Raw genomic sequence first — 21,746 nt, forward strand, 5'->3', positions numbered from 1 at the left:
CTTTGCTCTGTTAGTACCATCAAAAACCTCTACCATAAATGAAAAAATGGTATTGCTGCTCTCCAAATATAGGCACTGCTCCATATCATTGAACATTTATTGGATTTGCAAACTAATAACTGTGTCAAAAGCCTCAAAAAACCTGAAATGAATTTTCCAGCTTTACTGTTACCAGCCAGAAGTAAAATTTTTTCTGTTATTTGCCTGTTAGCTAATTAAATTTATTTTTAAAAAACTGTTGGACTTTTATCTTTATAAAGTATATAAAATTTTCAAAAAAAATTTTTTTGCTTTCATTGCATTTCTGAATACCTGAGGTAGTTGAGTAAAAAATGCACATTTAATACCCCTGCCACCACCGTTCAGCACTTCCCTTAGGTTATTCATGTTAGTGTTAGATAATAAAACCGAGAATAGTTTTTCTATGCTAATAGCTTAACATTTAAGTTCCTGTAATAATTCTATTCTGATCCAATATTACTATTGGACTTAGGAACAGTCTATTTTTATTTGATGAATTTAGTGAATGCATCATTAAGCCAATTTCTGGCATTATGGGGGAATATTAAGAAAAATTAGAATATTTGTTACATTGAGAATACAACAAAAGGGAAGTGCAGAGCTTCTCTCCTTCCCTCCCTCCCCCCCTTATTTTTTTTAAAGCTGGGTGTCATACATTTCAGAGAGCATAAAGTATACATTCTCACAGAGACAGGAGTTCAAAAGTTGCCTGGTCCTCAGAAACAACTGGCTAGGTCAAAACTTGTGCATGTGGTTCTGGATGGGGGTTCAGCGCCCGTCTGTTGGTTAAGCAATCTGTCTTTGGTTTGGCATCTGCCTCTGTGGGGGGCCGTTTCCTGAGCCTTTACTTCCGTCTTGACTGAGGTGGTCCACTTTGCAGAGCTTTCTGCTGTTGGTGCTGCTTTACCTGAGTCAGAATTTCCTGAATTTTTCTCTGGGCAACCTGCAGAAGAAGAGAGCTTTGAAATTTCTACCTGATCAAAAGTTACTTCAAGTTACTTTACTCTTCCATTTCAACAACTTCAAATAGAAATTTACTTGAAGATTAAGGATACATACTAATTAGTTTGCTAATAGACTCTCTGAAATCACCTGCTAAAAGGGGGATTAAAAGTGTTAAGCACCAGACAATCTTAAATATTTATATGGGGTGGAGGGACCCATGGGAGAATTGCTTCCATTTGAGAAAGAAGTGAAAGAGCTTGCTCATCACATTAGAGCCCACTTGCCTGGCAAGCATAGAAGTGACCAGTTATTTTAACAACCACTTGGTCATTCTCATCAGGCGTCTGGTCACGGGGGACAACTACTTCTGCACTTGACAAATTCTGGAGCTCATTCACCTGAAAAAGGTAAATACAAATCACGATAAGTTTTGTTTTTTTTTTAATTACCATTTCCTGAGCACTTACTGTGTGCCAAACACTAGCTGTGGCTTTACAAATTTCATCTAATCCACTAATAATTCTATCAGGTTATTAGTATTATATCCATTCCAAGGTGATTAAAACTAAGGCTTAGCCAAAGAAATTGACTTGCCCAAAGTTGTACAAGTGAATGGCACAACTAGAATCAAACCCTGAAAGTCTGATTCCAAAGTGTACACTCTCAGTCACTCCAAAATTGTAAATAGCTTTGAAAACAACTTAGCAATTACATGTGTTATAGAGTAACTGGAAATCATTCGCTTTTTTCAGTTATAAAGGTAAATGAAATTTTTAAAAATTTTCTATGTCATTAAGTGTCTGAGCGATAAAAATTAAAAGCTGAAGTTATATCAACAGAAAAATGCTAAATGCCCCTTATAAATACGAGACAGTCCTCTCACACAAAGTGGTCTGAAAGAAAGGCATTAGTGGCCTTCACCACTAGTGGCTGACACCAACACTCAGACAAGAGGAACAAAAGGCAGCGTTCTCCAAACCTTGGCCCAGATGGTCCTGCTTTTTATAAATTAGCCAAAATTCAGGGACTTGGAACTCCTAAGTACCTTTCAACGCTTTCCCTTTCATACCACTGTGCACAGGTTTTGCTGAAGTACTTGCCGTTTTGCCTCCTTTTCCAATAACTCTGCCAGCAGCAAAGGATGGCACTCTGATATGAGCTTCAAGTTTCACCTCTTCTTTAGGACTAACGAAGTTTTCTTCTTTAATTTTTCCATAAATTCTTCCCTGAGCCTACAGATGAGAACATATCCTATCAATGTCATTCATGTAGGAAACACAAAAGGTCCATTAACTTTAAAGATGGCCCAAATCCACCGGAATAGCCGTTTACAGTGATACATCTGCATTTGATAGACTGTTGACGATCACATAAGAGACGGAGAAATTAGGAAGCCCTTGAAAAGGCTGATAATAACTACACATCACAGAGGAGGCAACTGAATGACTGATGAAAGAAGAATAAACCATATTCTCCTGACAAAAATAGTTAAAGGCAATTAGTAGTCAGCCTAACTAAAAATAAATTTTTGTGGGCAAATAGCCATTTGCTCTCCAGTCCTAAAAGGTGAAACCTCTCCTGCTGGCAATAAGAAAGTAATTACATTTTTCTTGAGCAAGAAACTAGGGAAGAACTACAGAGCCAGCTGTGTCAGGCTCCTAAGAACCAAGTTTATGTCTAAATGGCTAGTGAGAAACCTGCTGAGATGACTTTTCTATTTAAACACGTTTCTTCATCTTAGCCAAGTGATTTCTACTTTGAATAATAAAGCTACAAAATCAAGTTAACATACACTTGTGATATTTATAGTTACCACATCCTGTCACATACTGTGTACAACTAGAAGTTATACATTAGAAACCTCTCCTATTATGTACAACCGTCAATTGGCTGTGGTATACACCAAAGGAAAAAGAAGTCAGAGTTGGTTTAATCCGACAAGCTGCCAGGGCAAATCACAAAACCAAAAGTATTAAACACATTTTCATTGGTACAGAAATGATAAGCTCATTCTAGGGGATTACAGAAAAAACAAAGTCCATTTTGGTACTCTCTATTGCATTCATCCTCAGAGTCTCAGGCCACAGATGTAGCAATTGAACAAAGGACACTAGGGATAGACACCATCCTCCAAAACAGAAGCTCTTGAATTCAGAAGAGAACATGGGTTAGGAAGTTTACTGTTCCTTAGATCTCTAAAATAAAATAATTCATTTGTGGTTATCACTGATTACATAAATGAGATGTAAGCATTATAGCTTAAATGTTCCATTTAAGATAACTGTACAACATTGGAGGATACAGGGAAACAAACTGAATTTCCCAGCATATAAGCATTATAGGAGTTGCAAGACAGTAATTCTATTTATCAAATACTAAGAGCTCAGCACCAAGAAACATGCAATAATTGATGTTTGTATCTATCTGTTGTGATTTCAAACTAAAAGTGACTGACCCTGTAGGTTCGGGATAGGAAACAATTTTCAACATTTCTGACTTATGATTTGAACTGCCTGGACCACAAGACTGGTGTGAGGGAGTAAATTTTTTCACCTGAGTTTGAGCCTAGCCAACTGCACCCACATCTCAAAGCACCTCCTTTTGTTTCCTGTTCTTCCTGTAAATGAAGTGGAAAAAAAACTTTGGATTTTTAGTGAAAAATGGCCCATAGGAAATAGAGATGAAAGAAAGTGATTAAGAAGCGGGGAGGAGGGGATAGGTAGGCACTATTACTAGCCACATTTTAGAGCTAAGAGAACTAAGGCTTAAGCTTAAAGAGTTGTCCTATTACACAGCTGCTAAGTGGTAGGAACAAGACATGGGTTTTGGATAAATTAGCTTCATCCCAATTCAGTAGCTGCTTTTACCTATGGCAAACAAGACACCTGTACAAAGTTTTATGGGAGAAATCATATGCTCAAAAGTATGTCTTATTTGTGAACTTGAGGATTTGGCAGAGTCTTAGTTGGATCTACCCAGAGTCTGCTGAACCACCACCACCACCACATTTATATTGTGCTTCCTATGTGTCAGGCACTGTTTTAAGCACTTTATGGATTTTTTTAAACCTTATAACCTCCTTTAAACCTTGTAGGTGCTCCTAACGCCATTTTACAGATAAGGAACTAGCCAGAGAGGGGCTAAGTAACTTGCCAAGGTCACACAGCTAGTAAAATAGTAGAGCTAGGATTTGAACCAGCAGCCTGGCTGCCACGTCTCTGCTCTTCATCACTGCTGTACCACCTCTCAGTAGACAATGTGAGGCAGCCCAGCCCCAAAAGCCCCACACCCCAATAAACATGAGCAGTGGTTCATACCATTACAGATGCCACAAGCCTGCCTGCCATTTATTCCTCTAAAATTCAAAGGATTAGAGTGATTTGTGGAGAGACTATAGACAAGGGCTAAGAGAGTTAATCCAAGGGTGAGACGAAAAGGGGGCATTGTATTTCAAGGTTAAGGCTTTTCAGGGACAAGAGGAAAAATTTGGGAACAAGTTTTCCAAGGCATATTAACCAGATGGGTTTATAAATTTCATTCTTAAGGTCTCACCTGCACATGTGATAATGAGGTGTTGAGCACATTCTCCTTTGGGAGATAGGTAAACCCAACAACCAATGCAGAACTCTCAAAATCAAAGACTTTTGGTTAATTTTTGAAATGCAACTTTGGGTATGTTTTTGCTCTGTTCTTAGTCTTATGAATTTCCATTGAGAGATTCTTTCTCCTGAGTATTAGATATATTTAAGGGAGAAGCTAGGTTATGGAGTTTCTGAAAAGGTGGCATTAACATTTGCCACATCTGTTCATTTGTTACCTGTCCATAGACTCTAGAGCACATACCTTGAACTGAGCCTCTGGTGGCCCGGTGATAATCACCATCCTCACTTTAGCATCTGGTGCTTCAGCTGGAGCGATCTGTAACAGATCCATCAAGGGGTTATGACACTTTCAGGTGCCACTGATAGAAATGTTACACAAACCAGCCTGACATCTGCACATGAATTACTGAAATGTAGAATGAAAGCCTTCTGGAAGGAAGTTATGCAGAGGCAATGATTAATGTGGGTTCACTACTTATGGCCTCTGCCATATACAGTGTACTTACACTGTGCTTGGCCCTAATGTAAAAGCCCACATGCAATCTCTCAGCTAATTCTCACTACATCCTCATGAAGTATTGCCTCTACTTTACAAATGTTCCGGGAAGCTGAAGGCTGGGAAGCTGAGTTACCTGGCCCATGATCACACAGCTAATAGAGCTCAGGGGAGAGCTGGGTCTGTCTCCACTGCCTATGTTCCTAATCCCTATGCAGTGGTGCTCAAGTGTAGTTTTTGGCCCAAATGCATCAGAAACCCCTCAGGCTTCCTGTATGTGCAAGAAACTGCTAAGTTCACAAATCTAAGACAACTGGTAAATTCCCCTAAAGTATGCTCGTTGGAGTAACGTATGAGATAAACATTAATTTGGCAGAAGAAAAGTAAACTCAGACTTTTCTATTTTTGTACAGTATATGAAATCACACAAAAAGCCTGGGCTGGGGAAATGTGGCCGAGACTATTGAAGGGAGAGACCACCACTATTCCCTCAGTGTCGTGGTGAGAAAGGATTTTGGGACCTGGCTGGTAGTTGTTGTTTTAAAAGAAAAAAGTTCGCTAGGTATTTATTGTACAAGCAGCAATTCTGATTATTTTAAAAATATATTATTACTATGTAATAGGAAGCAAAAAAGAAAAAAAAACTACCCCAAATTCTGCCACTCAATATGATTGCTGTCAATTCCTTATATAGTCTACTAGGCCTTTCCCTACGTGTTTACACTCAGAAGAAGGTTGTTACTTTTCATGGAGTTAGCTTTATTTTAAGGGAGGGAGAAAGTAGAACATTTCTGTCACCTAGAGCCAAATTCTTACTATTCCTACTTTATGCAGGGTCCTGACTAATTTTGAGTCTATAAAATAAGCAAATAATTACTTCCTTTTAGTCCTAGCTCTTAGGGTTATTCACAAGGAAACCCCTAGAAAGAAGATATTGTTCTTCATTTTCTGACTAGTTTTCTTTTGTAAAAAATACCTTTGTCAGTACTACTGGTGATAGAGAGCTGGGGCTTAGGGGACTTGTACGCTGAGGTTAGGAATATATATTGCTATCATCTCTCAAAAGCTTGAAAAAAGCACATCTCCTTTGACTCACTAACTCTACTTCTGTAGACTTACGTTAAAGAATACGGTTGTGTGTAACAGTTTGGCTAAAAGAACTTTGTTCATCACTGCACTATCTGTGCAGGATGAATTAGGAACAACCTAAATGTCCAGTAAGTGAACACAAATAATCATGGTTTGGTGATACCAGATATATGCCTACTAAAGTAAGTACATATATGGAAATTTACATATATGTAAATCTAGCAGTGTCAAGAGTGGTGGTGAATCTTTCAGATTATGCATATTTCAGACTTTTTGGAAACAAAAACATTTTAACCTCAAACCTCCACGAAAGCCAGAAAGAAAAAGAACCAAACATCTGAGTACTCAATTCTTTTTGTTCATGAAATGTTTATTATAGTTTTTCCAGAATCAGTCTACTGGGTTCTTTTTGCATGTGTGAGCATGTGTCAAAGATTTATTTTTAACTCATTAATCAGGAAACTAGCAGGATAGTAAAGTTGGTTCACCACTTAATCTTTTACCATGTCTTTCCCTTTATCCATTTATTTATTTTGGCTGCATTTCCTCTTCATGTATTTTCTTATCTTTTGCTATAAGAAAGCATGAGGGCTATTTCTGTGTGTTTTGCTTTTTTATTATTTACTTAGTTTATTTACATGCAGTATAATTCACTCCCTTTGTAACAAATCATAATTGTGTAACCACCACCACAAAGTAAAAACAGTTCCATCAGTCCCCAAATTTCTTATGTTGCCTCTTTGTATTCAACCCTCTCTCTACCTCCAGCTCCTAAAACCACTGATTTTTTTCCTCCATCCCTATAGTTCTGCCTTTTCCAGAACTGTCACATAAATGGGATCACAGAGTTTGTGGCCTTTTGAGTCGGACTTCTTTTAATACATGAGATTCATCCAAGTTGTTGTATGTATCCATGTAGGTTATTCCTTTTTATTACTAAGTAATATTTATGGCATAGATGGACCACAGTTTATCCATTTGCCAGTTGACAAACATTTGCCTCTTCCCGTTTTGGGATAGTTTATAAATAAAGATGCTATAAACATTTAAGTGCAATTTTTTGTCAACTCTATTCTTTTAAATAAAAATTTTTGTAAAAATTTTATAAAATATAACCAAAATAAAACCCCCAAAAGACTGATTGTTTTCCTAAAGAAAGCTGTCACTATATCAAGCCTTTGTCAACTTGTGTATTCCTTAAAACAAAAGGACCCATATATTTGATATTACATTGATTCTCAGCATATCAAAATACAGAATCTTCAGAACACACAGTTATCTATTCAGTGGACACCATTAGTTGTCCTCTGATATTTGTTACCCCACCTTCCATAATAATAAAATACTTAGCTGACCACACATGGACTACATTTCCCTGCTGGCCCACCAGCTACAGCCAGCCTCACAACGTAGTTCTGAGCAACGGAAGGTAAACAGAAATATCCTAAAGCAGCTAACAGGAAACCTCCTTCAGAGAAAGTGGTTCTTTATGTCCTCTTCTACTGGCTGGACCAGACTTGACTGTTAGAGCACTGAATTGTATCGTTTGGGACCATGAGGAACCAAGGCCATACCTGGGGAAGACGAGCTAAAAGGAATCTAGGTCCAAGGACTTGCTGGGGCAGAACCACAATACCAGCGCTGGATTACTTACCTCCAGACTACGTTTTTGGAGAGAGAATTTAACTTAGCTCGTTTAAGATACTGTTGTTTGGGGTTTTCTGTCATACCTTTTTTTTTTTTTTAACCTCAGGATAGACTGTCACATTCAATTCAAATTTTAAAGTGGCAAGGAGACCCATGCTTCTGTAACAATCTGTATTTAAAACACTGGGAGAGCCACAGCTGGCAGAACAGTACCTTAATAGAAGCTCCTGCAAAGCGAGAAAGCTGTTTGATATGCTGCCCCTGCTTGCCGATAATGGCACCAACAGATAAAGCTGGGATAAACAGATGAACAGTCTCTGTTTCTGATTGCTGTTGGAAAAGACAGACAGAACATACATGCTTATTTGGTACAAATCAGGCTGTTATTGTTGGCATTGGGACGGGGGCATCCTCATACGGTAGGAGTAATAGGATAGTTTCAGGAAAAACCACCACAGGAAGTTGAAATGAGTTTACCTGACAGATCGAGAAGATCTCATATTCATCCTGAAACCATCTGCATTTAAAATGTCACTTCTCTACACAATTTCCTTAAACTTTAGAATGTCACCGAGTTACAGATTTAAAAGATATGTAAATGTTATAAAGTTTAAATGTACTAGAATAGAGAGACAAGATTATGTCTAAAATTAAGCAAGATCCCCCATCACTGTATCCAAGGTAGATTCTTAATTTTTTTTAAGATTTTATTTTTTCCTTTTTCTCCCCAAAGCCCCCCCGGTACATAGTTGTGTATTCTTTGTTGTTCTTCGTTGTGGGTTCTTCTAGTTGTGGCATGTGGGACGCTGCCTCAGCGTGGTCTGATGAGCAGTGCCATGTCCACGCCCAGGATTCGAACTAACGAAACACGGGGCCGCCTGCAGCGGAGCGCGCAAACTTAACCACTCGGCCACGGGGCCAGCCCCCCAAGGTAGATTCTTAACAAGTAAATGAAGCAAACATGACAGCATCCAAAGATACCAACTCCACACTTTATCCATGTAGTTTTTGCTTCTTAAACACACAGCTAGTGAACTATTCTCAGAGGGAAAACCTCCTGAATCTCATTATGTATGAGTAAATCATGTAAAACCTTACCGCTACCATTCAATACGTATCATGCCCAAGCATAGGACAGGATTAGAAGACAACTAATTCACTTTAGTGGTAAAATTCCCTAAGATTCTTTGCCATATAATTCTTTATTCCTTCCATTTCTGCCTTCCCGTTGCACTTTACACATGGACAAATTGGGAAACGTTCTGAAGGCTAACTCTAAAAGGTTTTCCATAGATGGTTTTTCTCTGTATACTTCATTCTTCCTCATCTTCCCACTTCAAGCTAGTTGTTCCCTTCCTGAGACTCTCTTCCAAGAGTGCTTCCTGCAGGGGTAAAGGACAACACTCAAGGGAAGAGTTCACAGTGACTGGATTCCTACAAAGGCCAATTCAAGGTTCAAGGATGTTACTGTTGAGCCAAAGGTTCTAAAATGCAGAAGTGGTACACATGTTCAGGAAGTTAACACTTTGTTTACCTTCTAACAATAAAAAAAACATGCTTCCAAGGATAAGTTAATTCTAAGAAATTTATTTCAAGAAATATTTTTAAAATATTATTTTTTAAGACAATTTTAGGTTCACAGCAAAATTGAGAGGAAGGTACAGAGATTTCCCATGTATGCCAAGAAATATCTTAAGATGAGCCACAACTGAATAAATGAAGTAAAGCAAAATATGCCTTTGTTAAAAAAAAAAAAAGTACACTTAGCAAACTAAGATTCTAGAGATGTTAGAAGATACCTTGCAATAAAATGTACGCATGAACTATACTTGCTAAGAAACATGTCATAGAACGCTCTCTTGAAACTTCTTATATTCCTATTATGTAGGATACTATAAATCTCGTTCCCAAGAGCTCAAGTTAATCCATCACTACTGTAATATGTACACATACAGCCATAAAACAGCTGCAACCTAATTTCTAACTTTTTAATCTAAACTCTTCCCAGATTCTTTTAAAAGTCTCAAACAAAAACATGCCAACAGTTTTGCTTTCAAGCATCTCAGAAACTAGGGAAGCCTTTAGAATTTGATCATTTTAATCAGTTTTTGAAAATCTGAGTCAAAACAACAGCACTGAGCTCATTCATTTTTATTGGGTGTGGAAACAAATTTTGTGTCACTTAATGATGGTCCACCCAAATGACGTCGCCACTCAAAATTTGCTTTACCACACAAAAATTGCTAGTGGCATTAACAGCTCCATCTTCTCCCTGGTAAGCCCAGAGGGAGGGCAGAGAACAGGCCCTTTGACTCAGCAGTTCTAAGTTTATGCAACAGAGGTATTTGTACAAGGGCACAAAAACTTTTGTACAAAGATTTGATTGCAGCATTACATGAATTAGTTGAAACTTGGAAACTATACACACACACACACAGCAGGGATGAGGTAAATCAGCTGTGGAGTATCTATTTGAAGAATGAGGTAGGGACCTATCAATGACATGCGAAGATATCCAGTGTATTGTTAGGGTAAAAAAGCAAATCAGAACATATTATTTGTAGTATTCTCCTGTTTATTTTTTTTTGTTTTATTTAATACATTTACCCCCATGAAACATGTCTGCCTGTCCTTTTATAGTTTCCCATGTCTTCCTTTTCACTAAGTTTTTGTCATTTTTCCTGAGCATTTGGCTTGAACGAATTAATTAAAATTATATGGGCTTGACACAGCTAATATTTGGTCAGTGAAGTTTTTCTGATTGATTTGGTAATCCTAAACAAGTTTTGACATTTTCAGATTTATTGACATTGTCGTATCTTAATTTTTATCTTATCTAATATCATTTCCCTTTTCTCATTTCCATTTTTTAATTGATAAATAGGCATCAGGTTTTCCTTTTAAAGAACCAGCCTAGCCCTTTTATTATTTCTAGTGTTTTTGTTTACTATTTTATTTTTTAAAAAATCTTTGCTTCAGAGGAAGGAAACTACAGACTTAAAGAAAAATTCCTACCAAATAGAGTTGACTAAACCATGTCCTGTGAAATAGCCTGATAGCCTTCTGGTAAGTCTGTGTTGAGGGATAAATGCGTGCAGTGGCTGGTTCATCCATTCGTGGGCTTCTGCTATTGCTCATCAGCATCAATGTGTGAGTTCCTCTGTGTGAGGTGCTGTGCAATACCTCATTTACACCTCCCAACTGATAGAAACTAACAATGTTCCCATTTTAAACATAAGAAACTGAGCCAGAGAGGTTATGTCACTTGCACAAGGTCATATACTGACTGGTGTTGGAGCCAGGATTCAAACCTGGTTCTCTCTCTCTCTTAAGCTGTGTTCACAAAACAAAACAAAAAAACAACAACACTATATACCCTGCTTCCACTGGGTATGGACATGCTTTGAAATATAGAGGTGCAGAAGTTACTCTCAAGAAAAATGCCCAATATAACTCTCCTTTCAAGGTGGTGCTGCCTTCCTTGGTCACGGCAGGGATCTGCCTTCGTATGACTTTCTATTAGTCAAAAGAAATCTCTTATGTATAGTTGGCAAAAGCTTAAGGCTTTGATCATCAACATGCTAAAAAGGGCATCAGAGATAGTCCTTTAAAATTTTTCTTTATTTTGAATAGAGATAACTAAAGATTAAGAATGATGTAAGGGAGGTCAAAAGGTACAAACTTCCAGTTATAAAACAAATAAGTCATGGGGATATAATGTACGACATGGTGACTACAGTTAATAATACTATATTGCATATTTGAAAGTTGCTAAGAGAGAAGATCTTAAAAGTTGTCATCACAAGGAAAAAAAATTTAACTATTTATGGTGACAGATATTAACTATAGACTTGTGATCATTTTGCAATATATGCAAATATCAAACCATTATGTTGCACACCTGAAACTGTTTTGTCAATTATACCTCAATAAAAAAAATTTACCAAAAAAGATTACTTTAATTGAATCACAAACAAAAAAATGATGCTCTACTAGAACAAGGAACTGAAATCAACCGGTTTGTTGTCTCACCTGCAGGCACCCAATTTACACATGTTTAAGACACTCTGTAACTTAAGAGTTTCAATGTTTGTTTCCACTATAAGAATAAAATAACCACATCACACAAGTTGGCAAGAAGAAACCCCACAATTCCGTCTTTACCTGACAGTTATTTTGCTGTATCTGAAGATGCTAAAGACCTTCAGAAAGTTTGGTTTCCAGTTTTTCACTAATTCATATAATACTGCAATCAAATTTTTAAACATAAATCTTTTCTAATAGATATGCCACGTCAGAGCATGAACATTTAAAATGGACAGCTATTTCCAAATTCTCATGCTAATAAATTTATCTTACAGTCAATAAACGTATTAAAGGGGGAAATCATTTTAATTTGAACCATGCCTTTCATACTTATGAAAAATAAAGCAATGTATGATTCTAGACCCTACACCTAATTTTCTACAAATGATAATCATCTAAACTCTCCTCTTCCAAGTCTCTTCCCACCATGTACTTCATATTTCCTGTAAGTGTTCAACTCCAGGAAATATTCTTGACGAAAACCACTGGATTTTTTTCTGATCATTGGATTTTGTTTCTTCAGCATCTGTATAAGTAGATGTACTATATCCTTTACAACTTGTTATTTCTTTGGTATTCTGTTTCCCAGGAAGTCGTAACACTGCAGGTCTTAATATAAGTTGTCAGGTAACACTGCAGGTCTTAATATAAGTTGTCAGGTGAATGAACTCTCTCTTTTAACTCTACGTGCATTCTTAGAACAAACATACCAGAAGAGATTTTTGCCTTCCCACTAAACTCTTGACTGTGGAGATTTGTGATAGGGGCCTGTCCTGCACAACTTGGCCAAATGACTTCTGTTGCTATTCATCAATGAAGAACATCAAATAGAATTATTTCATTCTTCAGAATATCCAAGTCATAAGAACACAGTGCCTCTCTTCGAAAAGCACTGTACCTCACAGCCTGCCAGTGTGTGATGCAATTACCATGTACCATTTATTCCAGAGGGACACTTTAAGACCTTTCTTATTTTAATAACTGGATATACCAACTGATATATGCTGACACTGACCATAAACTGTGCTCAATGTTAGTATCAATTTATTTTGTCATTCTGGTCCTTCTATTAAAACTATGTTAAGCTTAACCAATCTTTTTTTAAGCAGAAATAGGATCTAAATATTTTATCTGAGAACATCCATATCATGTTCTTCTGAATAATGTACTTTTTTTTGGTCTGGTGGTGATAAAGACCTTTTCAATGATCAGACTAAATCTAAAGTCTGACTCAACCAGATCTGTCCCATTGTATTTTGCTATGACTGTATAATTATATTTGTTTTCTGGGCCATGTTCCAGAAAGATTTTATATCACTTACAAAACATAATCTAGAAAGATAAAACAAAGGAGGTGAAGAAATAGGAGCATAGGGACCTGAACAGAAAAGATAACATGAAGACAGAAATGCTGCTATTACACAAATTTCGCTCTAAGCTTCCTAGCAGCTAATTAAAAAAATAAAAGAAAAAAAGTAAATCAGTTGCATGATTTACCATGTCCATAAGAAAAAAACTCTTCATTTGCTTAGTAAAAACTACTTTTCCTGGGACTGATCCCCAAGAGCAACTTCTGATTGTCCTCAGAGGACTAACCTAATAGGCCTTGTCCTTAAAGCGAAAGTCCTGGAGCCTCGAAAGCACAGCCTCGGCGTGTGTCTTTGTCTGGAAGATATTGAAGTCCACTGCTATGAGAAAAGCTCAGAGGCAAAAACTATGTCGTAGCCTCAAAAGGGGAACAAAAGCAAAATCTGACAGTGATGAAAGGCCATCGATGCTTTTGCTTTGTTGATTTTGGGGGAGTAGGAGTGGGGTAGGAGGTAACAAATCTAATATACAGATTAAGAATAAATTTAAGAGAAAAGTTGTATGAAGCTTTGGAAAAGGAATGGTAGGCAAGTAGAGAAGGACTGAAAGGACTACAATGTAACAGAAAGAAGGGGCAAAGACATGAAGAGTCAGCATGTAAACAGAAAAATGTTCTGTACTACTGGGATGAAAACAGAAGCAACAGAACCTGTCAAATATAAAAAAGCAGTGTTAGCAGGAGGAGATGGTACCCTAGACTGATGGACAGTGATTTGTACTCTTGGCAATAGAACCTTAACAGTTGACTCATCAGATGTCTGAAGCTTGATGAAGACATTTCTGAACATCACCCAACATCCTTTGCTCCAGCAGCTCCATCTCCACCAGGCATCTCCCTGACCATAAGTTACTGTTCAAGGAAATTTCCCTCTGGCAACATAAGGCACCTTGCATAAACATCTTGTTTACTTGATAATCACTAAACTGGCTCTCTGGTACAGATCATTCCTAGATGTGCTTCAGCAGAGTAAGCCGTGTTTTCAGGCTTTGGACACCCAGATAAGCAGATAATTTAATGTTTACTTAGAAAGCTAAAAAGTCAGAACAATGGGTTATGATAAGCCTCTTTCACCTGTGAATTTAAGTCTCTGAGATGGGGCTTGAAAAAATTCATCAGTATTACCCTTTCTTGTTACACATTCTTTGCATTTAAGTTCATGTTCAGCTGCTTTATCTTGAACCCTTCTTACTAAACCTTCAGAGGTGAAAGATTCACAGGACACAAGCTGCCTCCTAATGGATTTCTGCCAGATGCCTATCGGTAAAACTTCCTTTGGACTTCTTGGCAGACTATGCTATATAGCTTGAAATAACAGAAGAACAAAGCTGCTCAACTGAAAGTTTGCATAACTGATGAGGTTTGCCAATGAGTAATGCCTAATCATCTATCATGAAGAGATACAAGAATGAACAAACAGTAAGGCTAAGTGTATTTACTTTGTGAGGAACAGAATCTAAGACATTACAGAGACATGGAGGGACACCATGCCAGCCAACAAGACCAGCCTCCAGGAACCTGGAAGGAGGCCAGCGTTTCCCTTTGGCTTGTAAAATAGATACTCCTGAGGTTTTTTGTTTTGTCTTAATGGATTTTGGTCTGGAAGTGGAATTAAGTTTACTCAACTCTATGACCTGAACAGAATATTGAAGTCTTAAAAAAAAAAAAAAAAAAAGGGCAAAGAAAGTTTCTCCCCAAAACTAGGTAATCAAGACCTCTTAGAAGTAATAAATGTGTGCAATGAGTTATTTACTTTGAAATTGTATAATGACAAAAGAGCTGCACCCACCGTAAGAAATCCTCAGGAGTAGGACTAAGAGATTCCATGAAACAGTTATCTAGATGATCTAAAAATCCCTTTCAACTCAAAATATTTTGTTTCTTAAAGAGCACCTTAAATTAGCTAAGATCTAAGGAATTGCTGGCCTTTCTTGCCTCTTCCATAAGCAGAAAGTTAGCAATTTTAAGATTACACTATTGTTCTGGAGACTTCTGGGGAGATTCCCAAGATGCTATCAAAATTATGAACACAACAGCACTTGGGCTAACTTCTGCCAACCCAAACGCAAGCTGCCAAGACCATCCAGCTATGGATGTTGTGTGCTATGCCAATTCCAGCTCTCGCTCTGCTCACTAGCTGCCAATTGCCTCTTCCCTACTGTTTGAGCATTTCTGAAAGGAGCATTTCCTGTCATTTATAAACTCGAAGTTTGCCAATTAAGTACTGCATGAGCCAGCTGCTAGGCAGGAACTAGAGACTTTTTGTCTGTTGGAAGAACCAACTCTTTGGCTCTCTTGGAAAAACCAACCTGGCAGGTTCCAGGAAGAAGAGTATGTTGGGGTGGAGGGGAAGGGCTGCAAAGCTGTGGAATGGAACAGAGGCAAAGGGTTTATCCAAAGACAAGATGTATCAATTCTACTTTCATGTTACGAAGCACAAGTGAGAAAATATGAGTAGAAAAATGAAACAACTCTAAAAGAAAGAGGAAGCAATACATATAAATAGAGCCAGATTCTTTTAAACATTTACTCATCAAAACCTACTCCTTGCCAGGCAATATACATTTAAAGTAAAAGCACAGATTCCCTGCCAGCCTACAGGGCATCAAGGATAAAGGGATGCTCTTGGTAAGTATCGTGACTTCTCTGAGAGATTCTAAGGGACAGCAAGCTTCTCAGCGCAGCCGCAGATGCCAGGCTGCGTGGAGGAGCATCATCAAAGTGCTGAGAGCAACTACCTGCCAACCTTGGATTCTCTAACTTGGTTTTTTAAAAATGTCATCACAGACCTTCAATACTATGTTCTTTAGCATGAAGCAAAGTGAGGCCAAAGGGAAGAAAAGGAATGTAAGAAGTAATGGTAAGCAAAAAATGATAAAGCTTTGGTGAATTTAACTACTGCCTTTAAAAACAATAGTTTATTTGGATTTCAAAAAGTGGTGACCACTAGGTACACTTGATAAGTATTAGTGATTTGGCTTTAGAAAAAGAGCAAAGTCTAATAATAGACAGTGAAGACAAAGCTATTTCAACTAAGTATTCCTCCCCCATGAAGTTATACACTAAAACAAAACTTGTTAAGGAATTGTTCCCTGAAACATTAAATCTGACAGCTATTTGGAAGTAGAATTTACTCTAATTGGTATCCAGAGACACAATACAATTCTCTGAAAATATTTTCCCTTTATTTAGATAAAAATAATCTGTAGAAGTGGAATTAGAACATGGAATTTTCTCCTCCAGAATTAATTTAAATTCTCCTCTTTTTTTTTGAGAGAGAGAACTTAAAAAACTTACCTCCTCTTTCCCAGGCTCTGAGATTCCTTTAACATGTAAAACTGCTGAATCCAGTGGGGCTGAGTCAAATAGCTATCCCCAACATCAATTCATCTATTTAGTTATAAAGTCTGTTTCCCAGCTTCCCTTGCAGGAAGACATGGCCAGGTGTAATGTTCTGGCAAACACCAGTGGAAGTGTGAAAAACTATCCTCCGGCAGTGTCCTTAAATGAGGCAGCTGCCAATTTTTGAACTTCATCCTTCTTGCTGGCTGGAATCAGACTCAATGGCTGGAGCTTGAGCAGTCGTCCTGGGCCAGGAGACAGCATGCTAAGCCAATAGGAGCACCAGTCCTAAATGATATGGCAGAACTACTACCAGAACTACTTGAGTTGTCTGCGCTTCACTTCTTCTCTTGAAAAATCAAAGCTCATTTGAACTAATTTTTTTTCCTTTCCTTTCCACAGCCAAACCTAATCTTGATAGACATAGCATGCCAAGATATATTTAGAAGCATGAAAATAGACATATGGCAGCATCCTACAGACATTTTTGGCCTGATAGTTGCCTATGGATTGGAATGACAAGTGGTCAGAGAAAAAGGGGTGAGTTTTCTCACCACGCTAAATAAAATAAAGCCTTGAGCAAGTTAGAAAGAGGGACATACGTGAGTGGTGTGTGTTTATACTTATCCAAAATATTGTCTCCCATACATTAGTCTTGATAGGAGGTATTCTTTCCAACATTTAAGTCCACCCTCCACAGACTAGTAAACATTCTTTGCAGAAGAGTAGCTCTTGACAATCAATGGGTAGTAGAAAACTCCTGATGACCTTTATTTACAAAACTACAAGTTTCTGAGCTTCCATCTACTCCCAATGAAATTCTGATTCATTTAAGTCCTAGGTGGGGCACAGGTTCTTAGCCAGTTAAACAGAGCAGCTGTTGTTAACCTTGACTACACAATGGAGGCATCTAGGGAGCTTTCCAAAATAGTGATTCCTGGGATTCACCCCCAAAACTTATGGGGGGTGGAAGAGGGTGCTATTTGAAAGGTCTGGGATAATTTTAATGTAACTAAAAAACATTATTTCCCCTTAAGGCAGGGAGTAGAGAAAGCTGTACTTTACAGAAGATTGCCAACTAATAAATGTAAAAGAAGATATAAAAATAGTTATAGTAATACATGATTTGTGCAAATGTCAGCAATGGATATTAAACCATTGGGTGAAATATGGTTGGAGAGCAAGATATTCACACATTCTCAAAGTACTACTTAGCACTTCTTAATCTCAATTTGGAAAGGTATCTTTCCAATGGAGAAATTAGATGACTCTGCCTTAATCGCATGATCAAACTTAACACGACCAACAATGAGACACACTGACATCATTTGCTTCCCGATGTGACACACTAAGATATTCCTGCCCCAAAAAAGGTGTGACCTGAGCCTAATAATGCAGAGGCAGTCAGTGAATTCCAAATTAGGGGACATTCTATAAAATCACTAGCCTGGCGCCGGCCGGGTGGCTTAGGGATTGAGTGTGCACATTCCGCTTTGGTGCCCCGGGGTTTGCCGGTTCGGATCCCGAATGCAGACATGGCACCGCTTGGCATGCCATGCTGTGGTAGGCGTCCCACATATAAAGCAGAGGAAGATGGGCACGGATGTTAGCTCAGGGCCAGTATTCCTCAGCAAAAAGAGGAGTGGCAGCAGATGTTAGCTCAGGGCTAATCTTCCTCAAAAAAAATAAAATAAATAAAATCACTAGCCTGTATTCTTCAGTGCCATAAAGAAGAAAAATGTCAATGCTATGATGAAGAAAAAAAGGGGGACAGGCGGATAGAATACTGTTAAAGATAAAAAACGAGATTAAAGAGACATGACAACTAACGGCAGTGCAGGATCCTTGATTGGATTCTTTATTTAAAACATATATAGAACATTATTGGGGTATCTATGGAAATTTAGACATGGAGTGCATATTAAATAATAATATTCTGCCAAATTTCTGGAGAATGACGACGATATTGTGGTTAACGTTAAGGTGAATGTCCTTGAGGAGGAAAGTTCAAAATAGTACAGTGTTCTCATTAATAATCACCTATAATTACAAAGTTTGTAAAAATATATGCCAACTAACCAAGAGAGCATTACACACCTAGAGGAGGAAAAGGCAGTTGTGAGGACACATTTTTAAAACCTATAAAAGCAAAGGTTTCTTCCAGTTTGGAGAAAAAGGTAGGTTACAAATCTAAGACTCCTCTACTTTTAAGTTCTATAGATAATTCCTGATGTTTTTTGAAGTTCAAGACTAATAGATGAAGTTAGCAGCAGGTGTAAATCTATAGAAAAATCACAAGACCACACTTATCAGCAGCAAACACATGCAATAAATATACAATTTATCAAGGATTCCAGCTAGACAGATAACAGATTTGCCCTTCTTCACATTTAGTGTTTTGAGTAGTACCTCCTATACCAATTTTAGGGCAATGTCTAATGTAAAGTTGGGGATTCCATTTTATCCCTGCCTAGAATACATGTAGAGTAAAACGCCCATTGGAATTCTGCAAAGAACATGGATTGCTAAGACTGTCCACATTTCATCCCTTTAAGAGCGAGAATTTCCTTTTCCTGCCATTGAAACCACCAGGTCATTAGGGGTTCTGTGCTCTTGCCCTCTTAGTGTTTCTGCCTTTACTGCTGGCAGCTTCTGTATCTTCTCCTGTTCTCACTGGCTGCTTCTAATTGCACCTGTTTGATTTAGTTTTAAAATCTCAGGAGAAGCAAAGACCACCTATTCCAGTGAGATCTTCCTTACATTTACTCTCAGCTCACTTTTATCAAAGTTAAGATCATTGACTTTCTTCTCCCATTCTTAAAATGCAACACAATTGCTACTTAAGTCACTCAGACATTTAAAATAGTACAAGTGCTTCAGAAATTTAAGTGCTTAATATGATCTCCCTTCTCTTAAAACAATCTTAATTTTTCTAACAACATGGAAACCCAATACACAGAACCGTTATCATTAAATCAGAAAATTGACTAAATCCAGAGAATATGCATATTCTTTTATTTGTACACTTAAAAAAAATAGCTACCTGGCAGTCCACTTTAGGAATTTTTGCTTCTGAAGCATCCACTTAAGTGTAGAAGACAGATGATGTCCAGGAATGCTACCACTCATAATGTGAGAGGCTTTACTTGGAACATGACGTGTGTAACAGTAGAAAGAAAGAGAAGAGTCAAAGTGACACCTCAGTTTACAAACTGGGGAAGAGAGGAACAGAGAGGTAAGTAACTTGCCCAAAGAGAAAGCTAGGTTAGGGTGACTAGTGGAAATGTAGGTTAAATGAGAGCTTCTCCAGCCCAGAGTTACTTTAAGTAATCAGCTCCTTGTAGCTTTCAATAAATGTCATTTTACACAGAACCATCAGGGATACATTTGCCCTAAACTCAATCATATGACAAATGCATCTATTTGTAATAAAGATACTAGGAGACTTATTAGAGGTTAAGTCCATATACTCTCACATTGCTATGTTAGGCTCACTTTTACCCTCTTAAATGCTTTATATTATTGAATTCTGTAAAACCCAGAAATGTTCGTTCGGCCTGAAAGAAGAGTCCTTAGAGATAACTCACCTAGTTTAGTTTCTTCATTGTGCTGGTGAGACAAACCCAGGGCAGAGCTGGGTGGACCCGGTGCTCGCTCCAGGGCTCTTTCCACCAGTCCCTTTTAGTATCAAGGTGCAAACACATCCACAACTTCCCATCACCTTTAGCTGTGGTGGAGAGCTTCGCTTAATGCATGATGAGTCTATGAATACTCGATATGGACTGAAATCCTGACGCCTAGCCTTCAGTTAATACTTCGTTACATGATTTCCAGCCCAAACATGTTCAAGCAGCAGATGAATTGCAGGGGAAGATGCAATTACTGCTGACAGTAGAGGCAGAAACACATGCCTCAAGAAGAGGGCAAAAGCTAAGAACACCTGACAGTCTGCTGGTTTCAGGGCCAGGCAAAGGAAATGCTCATTCTTGAATGGATAGAATATGGAAGATCTCAGCGACCTATATTCTCTGTAGAATCCTGGTGGCATTTTACTCTACGTGTACTCTTTAAGCTGTGAAAATGGAACCCCCAACCTATTCCACCTGGACTTTTCCCTAAATTGGTGTAGGAGGTGCCCCAGCAAACATTATATGATAAGAAGAGAGCCAAACAGCAAGGGAAAGAGGTAAAAACAAATTCATGAAGGGAGAGCTAGAGTGTTAATTTTATTTCACACGATTGTCTACCTCCAACTATCGTTGATAATGCAAATGAATTATGAACTACTTTAAAAACATTGCTGTATAAGGTATTTGCTGTGCTGCAATTATTTTCATACTATCACTGGTCTCCTATTTCTGACCTGAGGGAAAATGCTATTCTTAAAAGCAAATATAAAAATAAGGTTTGTTTCTTAATAATCTACCTGTTTACACAACAAATAAAAGCTATTTAACATTTCCACGCAAACACACGCAGGCACGACAGATTTGTGAGCATAACTATCTGAGCTGTTTACAAAGTACAAACACTGAGAGTGGGAAACATGTCCAGTCTTTACTGGCCTTTCAAAGCAGTTAACTTCCAGGTGAAGTTAAAGATGAAGGAAGACTTTTAAAAATCCTTTCCTTCAACATTTAAAAATAACTAACCTCCTTCCCCCTCCCCAAAGTCTCAAACTTTTCTTTTGATATTTAAAAACACATGTTCACAACCATATCACCCAAAAACTTCACAAACAAACAAATAAATAAGTAAATAACTCATGTGTGTACAAGGGGTGATGGAAGGTTCTGCTGATAAGAACTGGAAAGCACCTGCTGGCTCTAAGCTGATAATAGACCACACGGGGACCAGGTTTTACATTAAGATTTTTCCCAATTAGCATTTAATGTCACACTACTTGAGGGCAACTAAGCCTGACTGTGTCCCTTTGACTGCATCCCACTCAACCGTAAAAAAAGCCAAGGCACATATCTTACCTCAAACTGTGGGTAAGGAGGAGTCATAGCTGAAGGGGGCCCTGAGGTGGGAGGCGGCATCCCTGAAGTGGGTGGGAACAGACCCAAGGCATTCAGATTTAACCCAGGAATTAAATGCGCTTGAAGCTGCAATGGCAAAAAGGTCCCTTCATTTTACAGTTAAGCAATCA

The 21,746-nt window shown here is 38.0% G+C and overlaps 1 protein-coding gene across 2 annotated transcripts in view; it reads right to left on the reverse strand.

The window, feature by feature from the left end:
- Nucleotides 1-687: 687 nt before the first annotated feature.
- Nucleotides 688-21,746, reverse strand: part of IGF2BP3 (insulin like growth factor 2 mRNA binding protein 3) — a 136,466-nt gene continuing 115,407 nt past the window's right edge. Inside the window, exons 10-15 of one of the 2 annotated variants that reach the window (XM_046669839.1) lie at nt 21,577-21,702; nt 8,014-8,130; nt 4,810-4,884; nt 2,067-2,198; nt 1,251-1,364; nt 688-964 (exon numbers count right to left, since the gene is read on the reverse strand). In XM_046669839.1, coding sequence (XP_046525795.1) covers nt 866-964; nt 1,251-1,364; nt 2,067-2,198; nt 4,810-4,884; nt 8,014-8,130; nt 21,577-21,702 — 663 coding nt within the window. In that variant the 3' untranslated portion in view covers nt 688-865. Of the gene's footprint in view, nt 965-1,250; nt 1,365-2,066; nt 2,199-3,519; nt 4,885-8,013; nt 8,131-21,576; nt 21,703-21,746 lie in introns of those variants that run through there. The other variant, XR_006889786.1, reaches the window with a different exon arrangement.

Source organism: Equus quagga, chromosome 8 (assembly GCF_021613505.1).
Source record: "Equus quagga isolate Etosha38 chromosome 8, UCLA_HA_Equagga_1.0, whole genome shotgun sequence".
In the NCBI taxonomy this organism is placed as follows: domain Eukaryota; kingdom Metazoa; phylum Chordata; class Mammalia; order Perissodactyla; family Equidae; genus Equus; species Equus quagga.